The sequence below is a fragment of the Phlebotomus papatasi genome, chromosome 1, assembly GCF_024763615.1.
Source record: "Phlebotomus papatasi isolate M1 chromosome 1, Ppap_2.1, whole genome shotgun sequence".
Taxonomy (NCBI): Eukaryota; Metazoa; Arthropoda; class Insecta; order Diptera; family Psychodidae; genus Phlebotomus; species Phlebotomus papatasi.
This window is the reverse complement of record NC_077222.1, coordinates 56,878,320-56,900,133: the sequence shown is the minus strand read 5'-3', so window position 1 is coordinate 56,900,133 and position 21,814 is coordinate 56,878,320. Positions and strand designations below refer to the sequence as shown.

General features: G+C 32.5%; 1 protein-coding gene across 16 annotated transcripts in view; it reads left to right on the top strand.

The window, feature by feature from the left end:
- The window catches only part of LOC129808561 (microtubule-associated protein Jupiter), an 86,458-nt gene that overhangs the window by 43,914 nt on the left and 20,730 nt on the right, over positions 1 to 21,814 (top strand). For 2 of the 16 annotated variants that reach the window (XM_055858412.1, XM_055858368.1), the window contains exons 1-2: positions 7,681 to 7,945; positions 8,692 to 8,876. The exons of 11 other annotated variants lie outside the window; for them this stretch is intronic. In XM_055858412.1, the coding sequence (XP_055714387.1) occupies positions 8,815 to 8,876 (62 nt within the window). In that variant the 5' untranslated portion in view covers positions 7,681 to 7,945; positions 8,692 to 8,814. Of the gene's footprint in view, positions 1 to 7,509; positions 7,946 to 8,691; positions 8,877 to 21,814 lie in introns of those variants that run through there. 3 more of the 16 variants (XM_055858423.1, XM_055858346.1, XM_055858381.1) reach the window with 2 other exon arrangements.

Below are 21,814 nucleotides of genomic sequence, written 5' to 3'. Positions count from 1 at the left end.
TATCAACATTTGATTTCTTACTATTTAGAGAAATTAGTTAAAAAGATGGTAAAATTGCAATCATGCACTGCGCATATTGCATCGGCCATATAAAAGCAGATGAGGAAGATATCGGCCAGGAGTGTAGCAGGCATCGGCCGGAAAATAAAACCCAAAAAAAAATATCATAAATTTGAATATTTTTCTAATTGATTACGTTGTACTCGAAGAAACACTCTCTGACACCCACCCCTTACCAGAACCCAACCATCAGGACCACTTTTTAGCACTTTCCAGGGAGATTTTTGGTGAAGGTTGTCTGCATCTTTTCATTTTCACCATATTTTTGATCCAATCCTGGAGCTCGGACTTAAGGATAAGAAATCCAGTTTCGGCTTGATTCACGATCCTCCGGTACATAAGCTTACGTAGTACAAGCTTACCAGTGATTTCCCTTTTGAATGCCTTCCGGAAAGTTTATCATTCAGGATCATTCTGGACACTCCATACTTTGCAGTCACTTTCAAGAAGATTCTCGTGCCGTCATGACATCCAGCACATTTTTCAATATTTTCTCTGATATTGCAGTTTCTAAAAGACCTCCTTCAAGATGTTTAACATTGATAAAATGCGAAATTCACACTGAGGAAATCCTTTTTCACAACAAAAACATTACCGACATAACCTCAACTGCTCGCGAAAATGACATCGAAATGCAATGAAAAATGGCCGGTGAGCTCTGTACTTGGAACAAAACGTACTTCCTCTCAATTAACAAATTAATTCTAATTATGCGTAGCGAGACAATTAAAAAGTGTTCTGATACTAAAAGTAGAATAATTGAGTAGTATTTTCTTTATTCAGACATTTTCGTAAATAATTTAAATAAGGTATAATTCCTTATTTTGTGTCACTGAAATTCTAGTATAAAATCATAAGAATTTGAGAAATGGCTACTTTTTGATTAAGACTCTGACACAGTGATTCAATTAATTAGATGAATAATTATATTTTGTTAAAAAGTCGACGCAAAACTTAATTCAGAAGATCATATATGAACAAACGTAATATATTTTGTATTAGATAATTGGTAAAACGTAGTTAGTAATTTTTAAATATTCATTTTTATCTTGGTGGCCGATATCTTCTTCAAGCTGGCCGATACAAGGTACATGGCCGATATATACTTCTCTTACCTTAGTGACCTCTACATACTACAGTGTGTCCCAGCATCATTATTCACATTTTCGTGACCGAATAAAACTGCCCGATACGGCTGAAAATTTTAAAGACGATTGGAATACCACGTTTCAAAAAATTTGTTTTGCTAGGGTAAGATGGGGTAATTCGAAATCATGTTTATTTTGGAATTTTGAGATTTTCTCATTGTTTTAGATGGTCAAAGATAAAAATAAAACTACGATGAAGTACAAGACTTTACATTCGATAGTACTTTTTAGTCGTGTTTCACTTTTGCCGTCTAACACTGTTAAGAAATCTCAAAGTTTGATTCCATGATTCCAAATTACTCTATCTTACTCTACGTCTTTCTAAAGTTATGTTTTGCCCTAATGGCGCCTAATTTGGTAATTTGGAATCATGTCTAATTTGGAACTGTGAGTTTTCCTATCAGTTTTAGATTAGATGACAAAAGAAAAAAACAATGAAGAAAAATGTTATAATAAATAAATAAAAATAAATACTGTCGAATGTAAAGTTTTGTCCTTCTTCGTGGGTTCCTTTTTCTCTTTGATTATCTGAAACAGTGAAAAGATCTCAAAACTCCAAAGTAGACATGATTCTAAATTATCTCATCTTACTCTACACTTTAGAAGAAAACAAATACCTATCAAAAATGCCTTTTAAATAAAATTTACGTGATAAGGGGAAATTTTCTTTAAAAAAGCACTTTTTTAAATTGCTCCTAGTGTATAGAGGCCTTAATCGGTTATAAAAAGTGATTTTTTTGACTTCTAATTTTTGACCCGCTTGTCCTTAAAGGGCTATAATGCACAACTTATGTAAAAGAATTTTGGCACTCACTTTAGGCGCGAACTGTTCATTAGAGATTATCTTCAAATTCTCCATTGAAAAGTTTTAGCATACATTTATGGATATTTCAAAAATTCTTTCACAAAGTAGCTCCCAATAATGATGAGCAAACGTGCAAAATTGTGTGTGAATATAATCCTGCCAGGTTACATTATAATCCCGAAGTGCATAATTCTGGAACTCCCTGTATAAAAAGTTTTCGACAATATGATATATTTTTTGCGTCTATATAGCACGTTGTTTATGTCTGAGGGAAAATTGTCAAAATTTAATCAATTAAAAATATGGACTTATATTTCTCTAGTGTGTAGAGGCTATAATTGTCATCGAAATTTTCTTACGACAAAAATTTCTTCGAAAAAGTAGAGGCAATAAAGTAGAATTGATAATGTTATTTCTAGAATTTTTAAAACAAAATAAAGAATGGTTTAACAATCTTTTTTGTAGGGATTCATCATGTCTTGAGTATTAAACAAAGTAAATCGCAAAATCAAAATAATAGTCCTAAAATTTTAAAGTGCACGTAAAGTCAATTTAAATTTCTTTACCGTTCACTATTACTATGTATGCCAAATACACCTTGACTTTCAATTTGCTGGGAATTTTTCGCAACTCCATATGATTATAATACAAAATTTTTCACGCTTTGCATTCTATATTAAAACCATGGTGTATCGCATTAGTATTGAAGAAAGTTCATTTACAATGTTCAAGTTGTCAGTAGAACGCGTTGTACAATTGAATATAAAATATGTTTTTGAAAATGATGTTGAAGAACTTTTACAAGATTGATAAAATAGTGAATATGAACTAGCAGACCCCAATAGATTATAATTATGTATGGGGATTGTTAATGTAATAGGTTTCGAGAGAGAGAGCAGAGGCTATAAAAGTGATAACGAGAATTGAGTTAAAATTTTCTTATAAGAGAACATTACATTTGTGTATGAAATGAGATAGTAATGAGAGAATAAGAATGTGGAAAAGAAGTGATTTATATGGATGGTTAGGGTAACAATATATTGCAAAGTCTAATGACTTTTGGTCATATTACTTCCTCAATAGAATGTGTGTGGTATGGTTCTTTTTTTTTCTACAAATTCACTAGCAAAAATGCTCATATACTATGGTATATACCCAAGACAAGAAAGTGTGCATTTAATAGAATTGAGTGCAAATTATTCTGACGGATGGTTATTGTGCGCCCATCTCACAATGTTCACGATCTCCTTTCTATTTGCCAATTTGTTTTGTTATCCAACCTGTATAAGAATATTGTGCTATCACACCAAAAGGTATGAAGTATATGGATGCGAGGGAATATCCAATAAGAGAGTTTCAAAGTAACATTTTCCTCCAACGGAGAAACAGCATATTTATAGCTTTTAATTTTAATTACAATATATCTCCTTCCTCATATGTTATTATGGATGGATGATTGGGGAGAGGAAATTAAATTAAATTTTGCACAAGTCTGTATGAGATTTTAAGATGAAAAACCTCATAATGTGAAAGAGAGAAAATATTATAAATCGAGAAGGTATATAGGAAAAAAAAGCATTAATAGGAAAATCACGATTTTGCTTCTTTCATTGTTAAACCATCCAGTCGTCTGGACTTGCTCTTAAAACATTTTTCGTCAATTTCTAAGCGCATATTCACTTGCCATAGGTGATTTAGGTTGATGTCTCTCAAGATTGAAATCCGGCAGAAAGGCGAAACAAGAGCAGTAATTCCATTGCCCTCTTGTTAATGTATAGCAACTTCTGGGTGACCCTTTCTTGACCACCGCACTTTTGAAGGCTTAGAAGGTATATATGGTCTCAAAAATGAAAGAAAGCATTTGTGAAAAGAGACTGAAACATATAACACAAAGCATCGAAAATACAAAAAAAAAGAAAAAAAAAACGAACAGTGGTCGAGAAAAGATTTCCTTCGTTATTTTAGCATGGATTTCAATTTCACACACCAGGTTGGAGTGAAAGAAAGGTGACGACTTGGCGAACCCGGGAGATTATCATTTTCACTGTTCGGGATCACTTGTTGCACGCAAATTGAGATATTTAAATTAGTCTGTCACGTGTTTCCAATAAATAAAATTGTACTATATATTTGTGGATGTGCAAAGTGATGAGCATCGCCTTTACAAGATGTATATACATACATACATATTCTTTTTTCTTGGCGATACCTTTTAATTGCATTAGAAAGTTCCAGGGAGTGAGAGACACGATGATTGTAGTGGATCATCGTGATCAGGTGTGAAGGTGCTGCTCTGAGGTGCAACCTCATTGTATATGTTATTGCCAATGAGAATAAAGTTGGTCTTGGGAGAGAAAGATAACATCGACACCTTTATAGAGTAAATGGTGGTTGGGAAAGGGCTTCTTCGATGGGTGATTGGAGTGTTGGATAAAAGGAAAACATAAGAAAAAGTCGTATCAAAAGACGAAAGTCTCCAATGTCTGTCGAAGTGTATATTAAGAATGCTTAAGTAATTTTTTATCGGTATGCCAATAAATGAGAAAATTTAATCATGAAACACAATAAAAACGACAGCACTAAGATTATGATGAAGTTCAAGATGAGGAAAATATTGTCTCTCTTACCATCCGTCCAATAATAAACTTCAATAGAGACTTGTCTCCTGCAAGAGCTCTTTTTGTAAATAAAACTAAATAAAAGCATCACTTTGCGAAAGGAGAAGATGCACTGTCCAGATTATCTATCTGTGCTATTCCATTAAAAGAAGACAAAGCCTAAAAAATATATATAGCCAAGAGATGAATTGCACTAAGTAAACTAAAAAATATAAGAAGTGAAGGGCCCTCTGTTAAAATCAATTGCACTGGATGGCTCGTGCTTAATCTCCATTGTTCCATTCATAAACCTTCATTTTTTTTTCTTTCACCATTTCTTCGTCTTTTGCAAATTTGTTCACAATTTTCTCCCTCAATTTGTGAATTGAGAATTTTCTATTTTCGTTATTGTCTTTTTCTTCATTGCAGTGAGAAGAAAAAAAAATAATAGCACCTATTCGAAGAATTTCTGTTTTACATCTTAAGTTAGTGAAAAGAGCTGAATGAGAGGAGTGGTAAAAGCCCAGTAGAAAATATTTTGCAAATTAATGTGTGGGAAAAAAGTGCAAGTTTACCAGGCGTCTCCATCACAATGGACAAGTCTGGGAGATCTCTTGAATTTCATGAGAAACAAGATAATAATGAAAGTTTTTTTAAAAATAAATTTTTGAAAGATATTACCAAAATTTTAAAAATTTCTTTTACGAAATTTCATATATTATCTCATAGTATTCCTGCCACCCAGAACCGACATTTCTAAGCTGTTATTCTTGTATTTCACAGAAAACTCGGTAGTTTTTTTTTCAGTTACAAAGCTAGACTGAAAGCATTTAAGATAAATTTCGAAAAAAAAAATTCAAACTAAAATTTTGTACATATTACATTTTCAGCCTTAAACCTTTTAGAATGAGTTGCACACCGGTGTCTCAGAAACAAAAAATCTTTCGACTTTAGAAAGTTATTTTGTACTCTATCTAAATAGTTAGAAAAAAACGTGGTTTTTGTTTTTGGGAAACTGATGTCCCACTCGTTCTTAAAGGGTTTAAAAGAGCTTCTCCAATGAGTTTTCTTTAGCTTAAATAGGGTGAAAGAAACACCCATTGACACTTTAAGAACTCGTGTCAGGATTTATTGACACCCTATTCTGTACCATTTGGAATACGAAATTCAAATCCTTATCCTTATAGAAAAACGCAGATTAATGAAAAAACGTTATATTACTTAGATTTTATTGGATGCATTATATAAATTTCAATATTTTGAGAAAACTGTCAATAGGCGTCCCTGTGGAAGAGGTGTTCTTTCGACCCTACATTCTTGCGAATTTGATTTTAGCAAAAAACTGATGTTTTACCAGATAATTCTGTTTAAATATTTCCATAGTTTTCTTTTCAATGTTTACGGATCTGCTTTGACTTTTATGATCTTCATTTACCTAATTGTTCTAACTTGTGAAATTTTCAAGGATCAAGACATTAATACTAGATCACTGAAAACATCCTTTTATAAATGGGTATTATAAATTCCTTGAATGACATACTTTTTTAAAGAAATCTAAAATTCAGTAAATTACAATTTTAGAGTTATTAATCTAATAATTAACGATGCAGCGTCAATAACGTAAATAATAAATGTTACCGTTTAGTACAGCAGTACCTTGCTTTTAGATGATTTGTAGGAGGAAGTTGGGCACCTTTTAATTGGGGTACCTTTAAATATGTACTTTTTCCCATATTTTCAGAAGGAATTAAGGTCTATTATAATGTGATTTAGCTTTATAATGGATTTGTTAAGGAAAATAATATTACGGTAGGGTCCAGTTCCGTTTAAAAATAGGAAAAAAGACTATTTTTGAAAGCTGCACCAATTCAAAAAGGTGCCCCACTTCCCCCTCTGTAATCATATACGTTCTCATATCAATTGTTTTTCACATTTCTATATGACCCTTTTTCAAATCCAAATGACAATTCTTTTAATCTACTTTTAGCAGAATTGACAATGACTTTGCACTTTCTAAATGCCTTGAAAGATTTTAACCTTATAAGAAAAGCTTCTATTTCTAAGATGTTTATTTTTTTTCTCAAATAAGAAACACATTGTAGTTGACGTCCATGGTCAAGAAGTATAATTAGGGTGAAAAGAAAAAGAATAGAACTATTTTTAGTACCATGTCTATTAACGTTAGTCACTATATTCACAAGTAAATATTAAAGACTGTAGCATGTTGTAAATTGCAAAGTGTTGGCCTTTTTTCCTGTATATATCTGAGACTCAGACTTAAATTGGCACTATAAGGTGGCTGGATTTCTTATGAGTAAACACAGCACTTGAGTATGTCTACTTCGTACATTTGTTGTTGTTTAAATTAAACACTAAAAATAAAAGAATCTTTCATTGTCCTCCTCGAAAATGTGCAAGAGAGGGTCTCAGAATCAGTATGAATCACACCATTTAGAATTTATTGCTGAATTGAATGCAATTTATGTTACAGACTGTCTGATGCATGTTTTCTTGCATAGGCCCTTCCCACACTTCTTAGGGCTCTACTGGATAATTTTATTTGTCCTCAGGGCTAGAAGAATTCCTCGAGACTCATGGAGGTTTCTACTGGACGGTGGATACTTCTGTCTGGTCGTTTCCGCCTCTGTGTCTGGCGAGGAAATGAATCGCGCTTGGATGATGTTGAACCGGGACTTTTATGATGATGACCCCAGTGTTGTTGGTTGCGCATCAACAGTGTGACGGCGTCGTTCTCTCTTTTTTTCCAAACCATTCTTGAATTTTAATTCTCTTGAGGGATTTCCCCTCTTCTGAAGATCTCTGGCTAAGTCGTATTTGGGGATGACTTGGGGAAGTGTACTGGCGCTCCAGCGAGAACCGATGCTGAGGAGGAAGTTGGGTGAGAGAAATGAGAGCGTCTTTGGTCACAACAAGTGAATTTTCTGCTGCGGAAAGTCAGTGGATTCGGAGAGAAGCACCGTCCTCTCTTCTTTCTCTCACCATTTCCAATTGGAGTTTTGTTGTTGGAAGTGCGCGGTATAAATATGCCCGCGGCCATTGGAATTACTCCAGTCAAGCTCACGGCTTCGTTGTGGTATCAAGTGTTGTTGCATATAATATTAACCTTTAGTTTTTTGTTGTTTTTTATACTAATCCAGATAAAAATAGAGAAGTCATCCAATTTCCTAACTCGCAAAATTTTTTGAGAGGAGATTGAAGTAATTCGGTTGATTGAAGGAAAAGCAAGTCAGGAAACTTTTTTTCAGTTTTTCTGTTTTTTTTTTTGGTTGATAAGTGTGGAGAAATTTTGAGTATTGCGGAAATATTCTTTTCCGGTTGGTGAAATTGTATATTCATAAAATTTATGGAATCACCTGCACTGCAATTAAATCCAGTGAACGACTAAATATAGCACTTTGGAATGGAATATAGAATAAAAATGTAAAGGTATTTTGCTTGAGAAAACAGCTGATTCTGTAATTGGACATTCAAGAAAGTGTTTCAATGGTGGATGTTTCTGAGCCCTTGAGGCGTTAACATTGAAATTGTGTTATCAATGTGCCTTTCGTGAGGATTTAGAGCGGGATTTGTTGGAGAAAAGTGTCATCTCTCAAGGGTTTTCTGAGTGACGCACTGGAGTCCTTGCCGGAACAATGGTGCATTTTTGGTGGAGCGGGTTCACTATTGATTACTTCTCGTTCGTTTCGCTCGTTGTGTTCCCGATTCTTCCCGTTCTGGTGTATCTCCGTTGAACGATGGGAACTTTCGGGGGGTTTGCCGGTCGCGATGTTCCAAGGATAAGGCGCAATATTTTGAATGGGGCATCATAATTTAGTCTCGCAAGAGTTCAAGGGAAAACAGTTTGATGCTGCAGAGATTTCAATTGGACCTACGATACATCCAAAATTGTTATTCACAGCAGTGTATCCCTTCTGTTTTGTGATATCTTTCTGCCAAATTGTGCCAAAGTGGCGAGAGGAATATTTAGTCGTTCACTGGGATTTTAGATCCCTATTGCAGTGCTTCTTGTTCCGTAAATTTATATACAGTAGTTTAACCAAATTTGCTTAAAATTCTACAGGGCTAAAATTCCATGTGGCTCTGCAATAATTGAGGAATTGGTGTGTGATAAGAAAAGTTTGAAAAAAAAGCAAAAAAATTTCCGTGGTTTAAAAAAAAAAAACGTCAAGTATAATCTGCAATAATGGCAACGTACGCAACATTTAAACACGTTGAACTGTACAATGTTGGAAATACGAAAAAGAGGTGAGAATTTGCACTATTTCCAGTTTTTTATGGATATCTTATCATAAATGGATTTATTCGTTGCGGTTGAGAGAAGAATTTTAGATCATTTTTTTTTCTTTTCACTTCCCATTCTTTCATTAAAACCTTCTTATGATTAGTCAGTAGAAGAAATTAACCCAATTTCATCCGCCATCCATCTCAAAATTATTAAATAGTTAATTTGCGATGGCGTGTGAGGTATTCGCGCACGTTCTGATTAATTTTCCAGCGATGTGTTCATAATTCATGTGGATTCTGCAATGTGGCAATTTTCTAATGGATTAAATCGAAGGCAATGTATTATATTTTTGAGATCAATCTCTGACAATATTGGATCATAATAAGTATGCCTAATGGGAAAATGCATGAAAAATGACTTTAAAGACAAAACGGTTTGTTGTTGGTTCAATAAATTAATGTCTTAAGATTGATGACCATCTAATATTGTGCATATAAGAAAAAAACATACTGAGAACAGTACAATTGCATAGAGTATAAAGAAAACAATGAAGAAGGGAGTGTTCTGCAAAGGAAAACTATGTGCATAAACTCAATAATTATTCCCCCTTTAATACAATGAGAGGGAATTTTTGCTGTCTCGACAATGTAATAAGAGATTGACCTCTAAAAGTAACACATGTGAAATCCTTTTTTTCGTTTCTGTTTTTTTTTTCTTTTAACTTTATTCCACCACGAAACTTCATAAGAGAGAATTGGATAAAATAATGAGAGAAAAATCAGGGTCGATTAGCGTTAACTATTTCATTTCACTAATAAATAACATTGCGTGTGATTTTGTCGAAAAATCTAGTTAGAACAATAATGTGGGACAGGCTAGCCTAGTTCTATATTATAATAAAAATTCTCACCCGAAAAGTTTTCAGGTGAAAAGTCATGTTTTTCAGAACTTAATAAGATTTTCGTGAGTTGCTCTTTAATGGTTAATTAACGAAAATCTATGAAGTGCGGAAATTCAAGAAATATCCAGTAAGAAAAGCTGAGAATTTTTAATATCTTGGTGGTTTTTCAAAAATCATAAAAATAGTGTTATTAAAATTTTGCATTTTGGAAATTCCAAAACTTCATTCATTACTGTCAAAGGGATTTTTTGTGTGAAAATTATGCATTTAATTCAAAGATAAACGGATAAACAAAAAATTTTATATTTTACAAGATTTTCTTAAAACTTTCATTACTGTAAGAGATCTTAAAAGCCTTGACATCCAGCATTATACCTTAAATATTAATTTAATATTACTTAAATTTATTATTATTAAATTTATTAAATTATTATTAAACTTATTATTAAAATTTATTAAAATAATTATAATACATTTCGACACAGTTAGTACAACGTTTTATGCTGCGAAGACGAATCAGTCTTCAAAAGCTGATTTTAAGCAGATTTTTCATGCTATTGGGGGGTATTTTTACGATTTTCAATTTAAAACATAAATTTGAAACACTTTCTTTTCTTTTTCCATATTATCATATGGAGCTTTTTTACATGAAAAAGAAAATATCCAGATCCAGATAAATTCCATTTCTGCCAACTTCTGAATTAGGGGGAACCGCGCTACCTTCGGACGACTTAAGCTTCAGACAATTCAATTTTTTTCTATGTTCTTAGTGGATTTGACCCGTTTTTTTCTTTTGAAAAAAATTAATTGTTCGAAACTTGAGTCGTCTGAAAGTAGCGTAGTTTTTTCTATATGTAATATTTCGACTTCCCCCGTGAGGGGTCACATTGTGGTAGAATATAAGAAATTTATGCAAAGTTATGTGTTTTTGACGTTACGCTGTTTATTCGTCTGTTCGTCTGTGTTACTGGCTGAACAATTAGGGATATCGACTTGGAATCTCGCCGGACCGCCTATTTATTTTTGCAATAAATAAATGTTTTTTTGGCTACTTCATAATAATGAAATATTAAAACTTTGTTTTGGTTGATCATTCATTTTGAACTTTCACTGGTAAAAATAAAAGGGTCAAATTGACCCTTTTCCAAAGGATGGATCATATTTGACTCTTTGAAAGGGTCACCAGGTACCTTTCGAAAGGGTCACGGTTTTGACATCTATTTAATTCCGGAATAAACGAATAAAAAAACAATGAAAAAGTGATCTTTGGTGTTCGCTCAGATGAGAGAAATATGATATCAGTAATAAGTTTACAATAAAACATGATTATTCGTGATAAATGTGCATACTAATTTTCAAGAGATACAAAAGTGAACCTTTCAAAGGGTCAAATACGATCCATCCTTTTGAAAAGCGTCAATTTGACCCTTTTATTTTTACCAGTGTTATTTCAGAGATATAAGGTAAAGGTGCCCTCAAGTCGACGGATTCCTCAATTCGACCGGTAGAGTTATTCAATTTATTTATATTTGCACTAATATTTGACGTATAATCTAACATTAATAGGTCAATTATTCCATAAATACATACGAATCAGTGACAATTTTATTGAAATTCACCATTTAAACATTCAAATATTGACCACCGATCGAGTCGAGGAACCGGTCGACTCGAGGACACTTTACCTCAAGTCATTGCACTATTTAGGTTTTCGGTTTTCGTTTTCTTTTGTCAACTTTTATTTAAATATAACAACTTTGTGCATTGATTGATTTTTTTGGCATCAAAAGAAATCCTTTGAAGATAAAAATTAAAGCGATCTTTAAGTATTCCTTATAAATCTCGCAAAATTATAAAAAATCATTTGAGGTGGTTCAAATAAATAAAGCAAATTAATTAGCTGTTCATGAGGATTTCAATCAACCATGTGATAAGGATCTTTACTCATTTGCGCCTTAATTCACTAATAAACAAGGGGAAATGCATTACATCAATTAATGGCTTTATGTGTACAAAATTTCTTGTAATATGAGGATTTTTTATAGGGGAAAAAGCATAAAATTTGACGTGTGTCAGGGGAGTTTTTAAGGTGAGGTCACATATGGGCTGTTGAAAGATTTCGTTTTTTTTTTTCAGGAAGGGGACGTATTTATCTCACTTCCTAAAGCCACAAAAAATGCGTTTTCTTTTTGACCACGCGTGTCTTAACGACAATAATTAGAACCATAATCACGTTTATTCACTCGTTATGTTGTTGAGTTCCATTGAACCGAAAAGAAAAAAAAAATCAAATTCTGAGGTTTCTAAGAGGGCGAGTATATAAAAAGAAATGTTAGTCGATACTGAAATACTTTTGGGGGCTTTTCCTTACACAATTTTCACGACTTTGGGCTGCTTTGGTCTCTCTTTGGAGGAAAATTTTATCGAAAGTATTTTCACCAAATGTTTTCACTTACTGCCTGTTTCCCATCTCATTTATCACAGAAATGCAGTGATGTGTGTGCTGGGATGTTGTCAGCAAGTGAAGGAGGTTTCGGATGAAAATGCACCATCAATAGATTTTCTATGGATCAATACGTTTTCACTAAATTGTTCTCATTTGAAAATTCCATGGTGAATTGTTGAAAATGCAGATAGTGTGTAGGATTGTTTTCGATGTTATTCAATCAAATTTTACACACTTTTTGTAAACGATGCACTCTAAAGGTAGAGAATAAAAGAGTTAAATTGATCACAGAGGGAGGGTGAGGTGGTAAATGTTGCAATTTAGTCAATTGACTCTTGTGGCGGGTATTGTTGTATGTTGATTGAGATTGAGAGGGAAATTTTCATGGGAGAGACATAATAACAAAAGAAAGTCATTTTAAATGGTGAAATGATTTCTGGCACTTTTTTCCGTCATCTCTTTTACTTCCATTAATTGCAATTTTTGAGGTGCGACTCAGAATGGGGGGGTTTATAAATCACTTCCCTTTCTACACGCATATTTTTATATTCTGTGTGATTGATTTTATTCTCCATTCGTGATAATATAATTTCTTGGACGATTTTTTTTCATACCATTTCTTTCTGTCATCGAGCTTATTGTATTCTCTTGGGTAGAAAAAGACATTGGAGAATGTTACTTTCAGTGAGGAATTCGATTGTGTTATCTGTCTGAAGCAGTGTAAAATTGATTGATTGATTCAAATGATTTTTTTTCTATTTGGAATTTTTAAACAACTTTTTCCCACACGTTTTTTTTCTATTATTTATCGTGATGGACTCAAATAAATGGTTTATGAATCATTTAAGATAAGTTTGTCGTGGTTTGTTATTTTGCGTGTCTTCGATTTTTTTGTGCGAATTTAAAGGAAGGAATTTCCTAAAGTCAAGTTATGAACAGATTTCACTGAACATTACCACAAAAATACAAAGGAGTCTACAAAAATTTTCGATTATTTTTCTTTTAAGAATTTTTACAAAGAATGTCAAATGTACAGGAGGATAAGTTGAAAATTAAAGTTTCAGTAGAGGGACGTATAGCCGAAGATTTTCAGTTTTTGCAAAAATTAGATTTAGTTACACTAATCCATTTTGTTAGTCAGTTTCATTTTGTACCTAATAAGCCTGAAAAATTTTAAATTATAAACAAAGTAGGGGAAAGTCGTCTGCCTTTAAATGCAGCAGCCTTCAAATGTTGCGATTTTTTCGTTGTTCTCAAAAGCATAAATTATATTCTATTAACTATTAGGTAGATATCCATCATCCTCACAAATCATCAAAAAATGGAGAGCCTAGCTCCTATTTCCTAGATGCTAGATAAAAAAAAATGAAAATGAGCTCTAAACTGTAATTTTGATGTTCCACAAATCATGTGATTTTTCATAGTAAAAATCATTTTACAAATAAATCTTCCATTGTGACACATAGAAGGTTAATCAGGCTTAATATTTCTGTTAATACATTTTGGTTCAGATGACACAATTTTTGTGGGTGGCAAAAATTTGCAAATATCACCCTGCAGCAGCCTTTAAATGCTAATGTCGTGTGCCTTTAAATCCTATCTTTCCATACATCAAAACATGTGAAATCGAACTCCTACTTTTCTCTGACGAACGTCATACAAATACTTATAACCTGCTATCTTGCTCCGGCCGGGATGTTTCAAGTTGACAATTTTCAACTTCAATGGCTTTTTCTTCCAAATTTTCAAGTGCAAAACAGTGCTTCAGAAAAATGTGAAGAAAAGTTATTGTTTAATGTCTTTTGACTGCAGTGATGATTTTAGTGAGTGCGTTAGGCTTCAACCTATTCATTTATAGCCCATTTAGTTTTATTGATTCAATATTCCCAGTGAAAATAAAAAACATTTAAAGGCAGCTGCCTCGCGTTTAAAGGCGGACTATGCCAGCTGCCTTCGTACAAATCGACATCACTTTTTTAATTTCCTCAGAAGGAAAAACTGAGGACTTGCAAGTGCTAAATGAGGTAATCATATACGCCGAATGAACAAGAGAATTTTTTGGTGTAGTAGAAAATAAAATCTATTTTGTGGATTCTTCAGAAAAAAATCTTAAATTTGAAACTCCATTTTTCGTTTGAAGGCAGACGACTTTCCCCTACTGGTCAATTATAAGTTTTTTTAAGGAAAGAATGTTATTGGAATAAATTCGTCCTGACAATCACCAAGATTTCACTTGGTGATTTTACAAAATGTTCCACCTGTCGCTATAGGGAAAATCTACAAAAGAGAGCAATACAGATTTTTTTTTATACAAAAGCAATTATATTTAATATCTTCTGTTGGGTTTTTTTTGCGAGAAATCAATAGACACGATAAAATGCCTATTTATATCCTGCTGTTGCCACACAGATATTTTATCAAAATCCTCTTCAAATCCACGAGTTCGATGGAATAAAATTTGCGTGTTTTAGGTCAATATTTAGGGTATGTTGTAAAATGTTGTTGGAAATTTAAGCAAATCGCATTGATTGTCTCACTAAAGTGTAATATATATTTTTTTCTGATTTCTCTCTTCTATGGTGACAAGGGAAAAGATATTGATTGAGGTCTCATCCATGGAAATTCCATCGATCTTCGTCAATTTGTATGGCAAAATATTCTATGAGGAAAACCATGGTAGAATTTTATCGGTAAAGACATGGCAAATTCTTTGAATAAATACGTGCTTAATAGGTAGAAAAAGAAGTAAATATTTTGCATGTGGTTCTATTACTTGAGTCTGTCGCAATTGAAATTCCCTTTGCAATCTATTATTGGTTGTTATAGTGTAGTACATATGAAGGTACCACGTGTTTCAAGAAATGCTTTTTATGCGCTTGTGTAGTGAGAAAAATAGACGAGAAGGAAGCAAGGTCTTTGCCCCATGAATATTTTGTTTATGTAACATAGAAATTTTCACTGTGAGGAAAATTTTACCATACAGTTTCAGAAAATATTTATCCTTTTTTTCCATGCGTTTCTCTTTATGTAACTTTAGCCCCTTGGTGTCACCCAGGAAATATCATTAAGTGGCCCCAGTCAGTCATTTTCCACAACATTCACTTCATGTGAGTTCTTCTTTTTCTCTGTGGCAATGACCCTCCAAAATATAAAGTGTCCACCTTTTTTCCGCAGGAACTCTGTGGCTGGAACAGGCCAAAAAAAAAGAGCCAACAAAATTGAACAAAAAACTTATATTGTTTAGTGATTTTTTTTCATCCACCGCGGAAGAGTAATTGCTCAAACTCATGTCAAATAAAAGTTATTTTCTAATTATTTACCTGGAAGGATGACTCGAGGTGGAGTGTTTTTTTTGATGAAATGGTCATAAGATGAATGAAAAATGAAAGAATACTTTTTCTTTGGATTGTAATATCAAGATGTTGGTTTTTATAGCTTAAATAGCAATTGTACAAGCTCACAAATGTAACGGTCTTTAGGATTTTTGTGCCAAAACACCATAAGAATCTTCCTCTTTCTTCTCACTAATTGCAGCTTATAGAGAGAGTAACAATTTCCAAATGATTTTTGCTGCTGAAGAAGAAATGCTAAAAAGTCGAGAAAGGCACCAGAATATTCATTGAGCATAACGATCGATAGTGTTTTCAGATTTTACATGTATAAATAAAAAAAATATTTGAATGTTCAAATAAGATTTACTTTTTGAAGAACGATATGAAACATAACTATTAAAAGCACTCACTATGTAAATTTAAATACAACAAGTAAATAAGGATTAGTCAAGGTACTTGGAGGGCACACAATACCTTGTTTAGATTTTTTCACTCATATGATCTCAAGGCTTAGGAGGCTATAAGGGGTTACGTGGGTCAAAAAGACTAAAAACCGCATATTTTTTCTTTAATATTTTTGTCAAATTAAATACAGGCACATTAAAGTACAACATTCAAAGTATATTTTCTGAAATTTACGTTCATAAAATTTAAAAATTCAGCCTCTGAGATCTTATTGTCGGAGATCTTTAAAAAAAACTTACTTTTCAGTGGATAAGATGTGTCGAAGTACGTTCATTTGCAATTCAATAAACAAATATTTTCTGTTAGCTAATGACTAATGACTTAAAATAGTCCTTGCACGAAGGAATTTTGAAAAAAATAAAATTTGAATTTTTGAGATAATTTTAACCTATTTTTCACGTATTTTATCGTCTAGAAATCGTCACGTTTCGTCGTCTAGAATTAGTTGTAATCAAGTAATCATAAAATCCTTCGTTCAAAGACTAGTTTAAGTCAACAGCTAAACAGAAAACAGCTACTCTGAAAAATATTGTCCACTGAAATGTGAGTTTTTTCAAAACAAAAAAAATCCAAAAATCATTTTCAGAATCTGAATTTTGAATATTTTTAAATGAGTAATTAAAAAATATAATTTAAATAATAAATAATAAATAATAATGCTGGCACAACATTCCACGAAGGAACTAGGGCTTCCCGCAAGTGGATTTCTAGACATGCATTATTATTTTTTCTTCTACGGGATGAGGTTGTCAGTCCCATGCCCGTGAAATCAAGCGCAGTGAAAGCTCACTGAATGCAATCCGAACACCTTTAACGCCTGAAAAGTTCCTGGTGACTTTTTTAAGGGGGATTCGAACCCGGGACACTTGCATCATAGAGCGAGTGCTCTACCACTTGACCCATTGAGTGCCCATAGTTTAAATATTGTACTTTTATATGTCTAAGAGCTTGAATTATATAAATTTGTTTATTTATTATTTATTAAAAAAAATATATTTTGAAAAAAATATTCTGTTTTTCTTTTAAGTTTTACTGACCTGTAACCTTTTAAGTCAATGGATAACATAGAAAATGCTATTCACATAAAATAATGTTTCAAAATCTACGGAGAAACGTCTTCAGTCTACATTCCATCGCATCGGTCCAAAACCACTTATAAAGTTAACCTGTCAGAAATATACGCCCAAACATTATATTTTAGTATTTAAAGGCAAATCACGAGGTAGTCTTCTTTCTAACGTTAAGATCGCTGATATAGTGGGAAAGGTGGGAAAAAATATTTTGTCAATTTGAATATCAATGGAATATGATTTACCATTGGTATTTTATTTCTTATCCTTTTCCTCTTAAGAAAATAAACGCAGTTGATAAAAAAGACAATTGTTCACAAAGTCGTTGTTTCTCTCCCAGCGAGCAGTTAGCTAAAAAGGCAGCATTTTCAGCATTTTTTTTGCTGAAAACGCTGCCTTTAGCTAACTATACTCGCTAGGCTGACACTATAGAAATCAGTGCACTCATCAGACTCTTTTTACTTAAAACAAAAAAAAAAAACGAAAACAAACAGCATGTGTATATGGTCGAATCACCTTGGAAACCATACATCAGTGAGAGAATTCAAATCTCCAACCCACAAATATTTACTGTAAAACTATAGTTTGATCGATTTAACTACAATAGTAAATAAAGTATAAAAATGCCGAATGCTGAAGGTATTTTACGTTTAAGCATAGAGCAATAAGGCAATAATGTTTATATATCGGAATGATGCAGAAATTTCCTTGATAATAATCAATTAATAGGTAATTTTATAACTTTTTACTTTTAAAGCTATATTTTTTGTACTTTATTTACATTGTAACATTGTAAACTAGCCGATCGTTTAATGTTTCAAATAAAATACAGGAATGTTTCGTATCGAAAAAAAAAGTATGCGCTTTCACCCGAAACTCGTTGATAAAATTTTAATGTTATATTAGGCAGAAATTATTTAATCAGAAAAATGTTTTCCTCTCTCATGTATTAAATTGCACTGGGGGCTTTTCAATAAAAGGCCACACATGTGTGGCATATATATAAATGTATAAAATTTCTCGGATGTAATTACTCATGATGTAGTATTTTTTTTTCCTGGTTAATCAAAGAATATCTTGCTGTATATTAGCGGTTGATCTCAAACATAATTGAGGAATCTCATCATTTAAATTCACAATTTCACATTTCTTATCATTTGTGTGTATCGCATAAGAGTGTCCAGTCTTGGTTATTTTATTTAATTGTTTTTGTGTTTTATTTCTTGTGCAGTGACACTTTTTTTTTGTTTGTTTTTGCCATCATCTAATGAATACGTAAGAGGTGGAAGATCATTTTGAATCACGTATGAAATTAAATATTCACTAGGCCGTGATTTCCGTCGTCACAGTAAAGTGCACAGAGTGTGTCACATGGGTGGTTGTTAGTTATAAGAAGATCGAGGGCTCGTGTTTCTCCTAAAAGAACATGCCATTATATTTCCATTGACACGATGTTGAAGATGATGATGACTGCTATTGAGAACAATTTGACTTAGAGGCTGTAATTATATAAAATGACGAAGAATGCGTGATGATTAAGATTATCATGCGGTGTGCAAGGACAATTTCAACAGATTTTTTTTCAAACTTGCAAGATATTGTCACCACAAAAATAGAAATTCGCAGAAAAGCAAGAAAAGTTACATCACAACAAAAAAGAAAATAATAACTCCGATAAAAGAAACAATTTATGAATCTTCACCGTAGTACACGCAAATTTCCTTTCACGCTGGAATAAATTCTCAGTGAAATAAGAATCTCTTAAATGGATGAACGTTGTTATATAGACGCGAAGATGGTTAGATTGTCATATCTTTTCTTGTGGCGCGTGTTCATCAATCTTCTCATCTCAATTTAACAATGTGTTGAAGAACTCAAGAAAATGGAAAGAACAAAAAAAAAATAACTGCAGAGGAAACAAAAAGTCAGTAGGATTACGAAACCCATGTGACTAATTAGTTTAGAGGTACTTGTACTGGTTTTGTCACAAGTGTTTCATCTCTTTTTTCTTACTTTGACTCATCATATCCCCTATAATTTTATAAGAGAGTCTATTTCCACATTTGATGTGCATGAGTGATTTTTACTGTGACAAGATGTTTTTGATGAGTCGCAAGTGAACAAAAATGAGGTGACAATAATATTATATATTACGTTATTGCCACATATTCTAGATAAGTTTAAAAATTAATTAAAATTACAAAGGAAATACAGAAACTATCTCATGCGATCTCTTTTTTTAAAAATTGTTAGTTTAGTTTGCATCTGGGAAAAAATCTTAATCCAAGGGCAAAAATCAAAATAGGTTTTCCCTATTTTTCACAAGGTATTCGAATGGCACCGCTTATTGCCATGTCCCATTTAATATCACATTAAATTAATCAATGTTTTTCTTCATTACGGTATTAGACAATTTTAATACGAAATACCAAATAAATACTTTAATGTCTCTATTTGAATATTGAAAAGAAATATTAGTTCAATCAAATGTGGAATAAAGTTAAGCATTAAACTTAAGATGTACGAAGTACACCCTATTCTATCTTACTTTAATGTTATTATCAACTAAAATCCAAAGTTTTGAAAGCTTCTGTTTTCAATTCTGTTCTTTATTTCTAGCAACTACCACTTTGTAATTCTTACGGTTATTGAGAAATATAGTCATTAAGGTTAGAAGAGATTTCTCTTCTATTCTTTCCAAGACGCGGCTGATAAAAAAAAGTGTTACTGAATTAGCAATATTGTCTGTGATTTCTAACAGATCTTCACTGCACTTGCTGTGATGGTGCTCATTGATAAATTTTTCACGGACTGGATAGTGTTCGGGACACAACATGACGTATTATGTATTATGTGAACACCTAATGAATAACACATGAAGTGTAGCTTTTCAAGAATTAACGGAAACATACCCTAAGAGCCAAAGTCTCCTGGTTAAATTCACAATTTTCAATTGGTAATCAATAAAACACGGTGTACAGTTAATATGTCCAATTAAAGTATTGTCGAATATTTTGTGATGGACACACATATACACCATATGATGACCATAAATTAAAATTTGCCAAAGTGGCAATTTCTTTATTCTTTCAAGTCACTTCAATAGACTCTTAATTCAACTGATGGCCTTCAATAAGTATATTTAATTTCAAAAGTGTCTTTTTTTGGGGTAAAAATTTCTCTTATAAACTTTCCATGAGTTTAGAAATGAAAAATCTTGATAAACTTTCTTTAACTAATGCTTGTCTTTGGTAAAATGGCCAATTTGGGTTGGTTTTTGTTTTCGCCTCAACTTTAAATCGTGTTTGAAGAAGGTTTTTCATGAAATAGAAGAAAAAAAAGATCTTTCATATTTCGTGACGTGCTATGCATGAATTTTTGGAAGAAGCCACATTAAAGTTTGTGTGCGAATATAAGGAAGTAACACTGGTGTTTTGGTCTGTTTCAAAAATCTTCTTTCTTCTTCTAACTTTTTATGCATGGTTGGTGAGAAAATAGGCAAAGTTTGTCATTTTGAGGCAAAAGAAGGTGAAATTATTCCGTGTGTGCTTTTAATGGTTCAGGAGGAGGCAATATTAAAAGTCTACATGATGGGTACAAGTTTTAATGGCAATATTCGTCTCTAACCGAAAAACCTGAAAGCTTAATCGATAGTAATCTGTAATAAATTGTGCACCATGCTACAATATTTCATATTATAGCATTTAATATCGGCCACTATGGAAAGTTTCTGCACACTGTGTGAGATGGTTATATGGAAAATTGGTGAGAAAGGGCGAGTATTATTTACATTTTCTGAGGCTTGTGGCAAATTAGCTGCTGGTACTGATGAATTTTCCCACGATCAAATGGTGTTGTCTCATGCAGAGACAGATATATTTTTCTAATTGGAAATAGCTCATAAAAAATTTTAAATGGTTAAATTTCACTGGAAATATTTAAATGGTCATCAAAATTAAGATGTTCAATGAAAATATGATAAAAATAGTAAATTAATGAAGTGCTAAGTAACAGGGGAATTTCAAACAGAAATCAAAAAGAATGAAATAAGAATGTATTACAATTTGCGCAATTTGGAAAATAGTTATGTGCAATTGATGTTTTTTCTTAAATCAAATATAGAGCGGTGTTCCGTCAAAAATCAGAAACCTATATCCCGAATCGTTTAGTCTCTGGGTTCATAAAGATCAGACAAGTAAATACACAGATTGATCCCTTTTACGGGTCGCGGTAAAAATCCCGAATGCCAAAATTCCGAAAGCCAAAATACTGAATGGTCCAAAATTTCGAAAGCCAAAATCCCGAATTCTTAAATGTGTCATAGCTACTCTCACTATTGCACCCGCGCTTGCAGGAGGCAAAGGGAAATCTTCTGTGTCTTGGGAAATTATTCTACATATTTTCCTCAATATAATTTCATCCCTTTCAGGATTTCGAACATTCGGGATTTTGGCTTTCGGGATTTTGGCTTTTGAAATTTTAGCCTTTTCGGGATTTTGGCTTTCGGGATTTTGGCTGCCATCGCCCTTTTATATATAGCTTTTATTCCAAAATGTAGTTACCTTGTAATTAGAAACCCGAAATAAATATAATTAGCTTTTTTCCAAAATCGAAAATGTGTCATTTTGTAGTATTATCTGCATTTCATCAATTATCCGATTTTAATTGGTTTAAAATTTATTCAATATAAGTAAAATTTAATTTTATTCAATGTAATAAATATAATTAAAAAAATCCAGTTAAT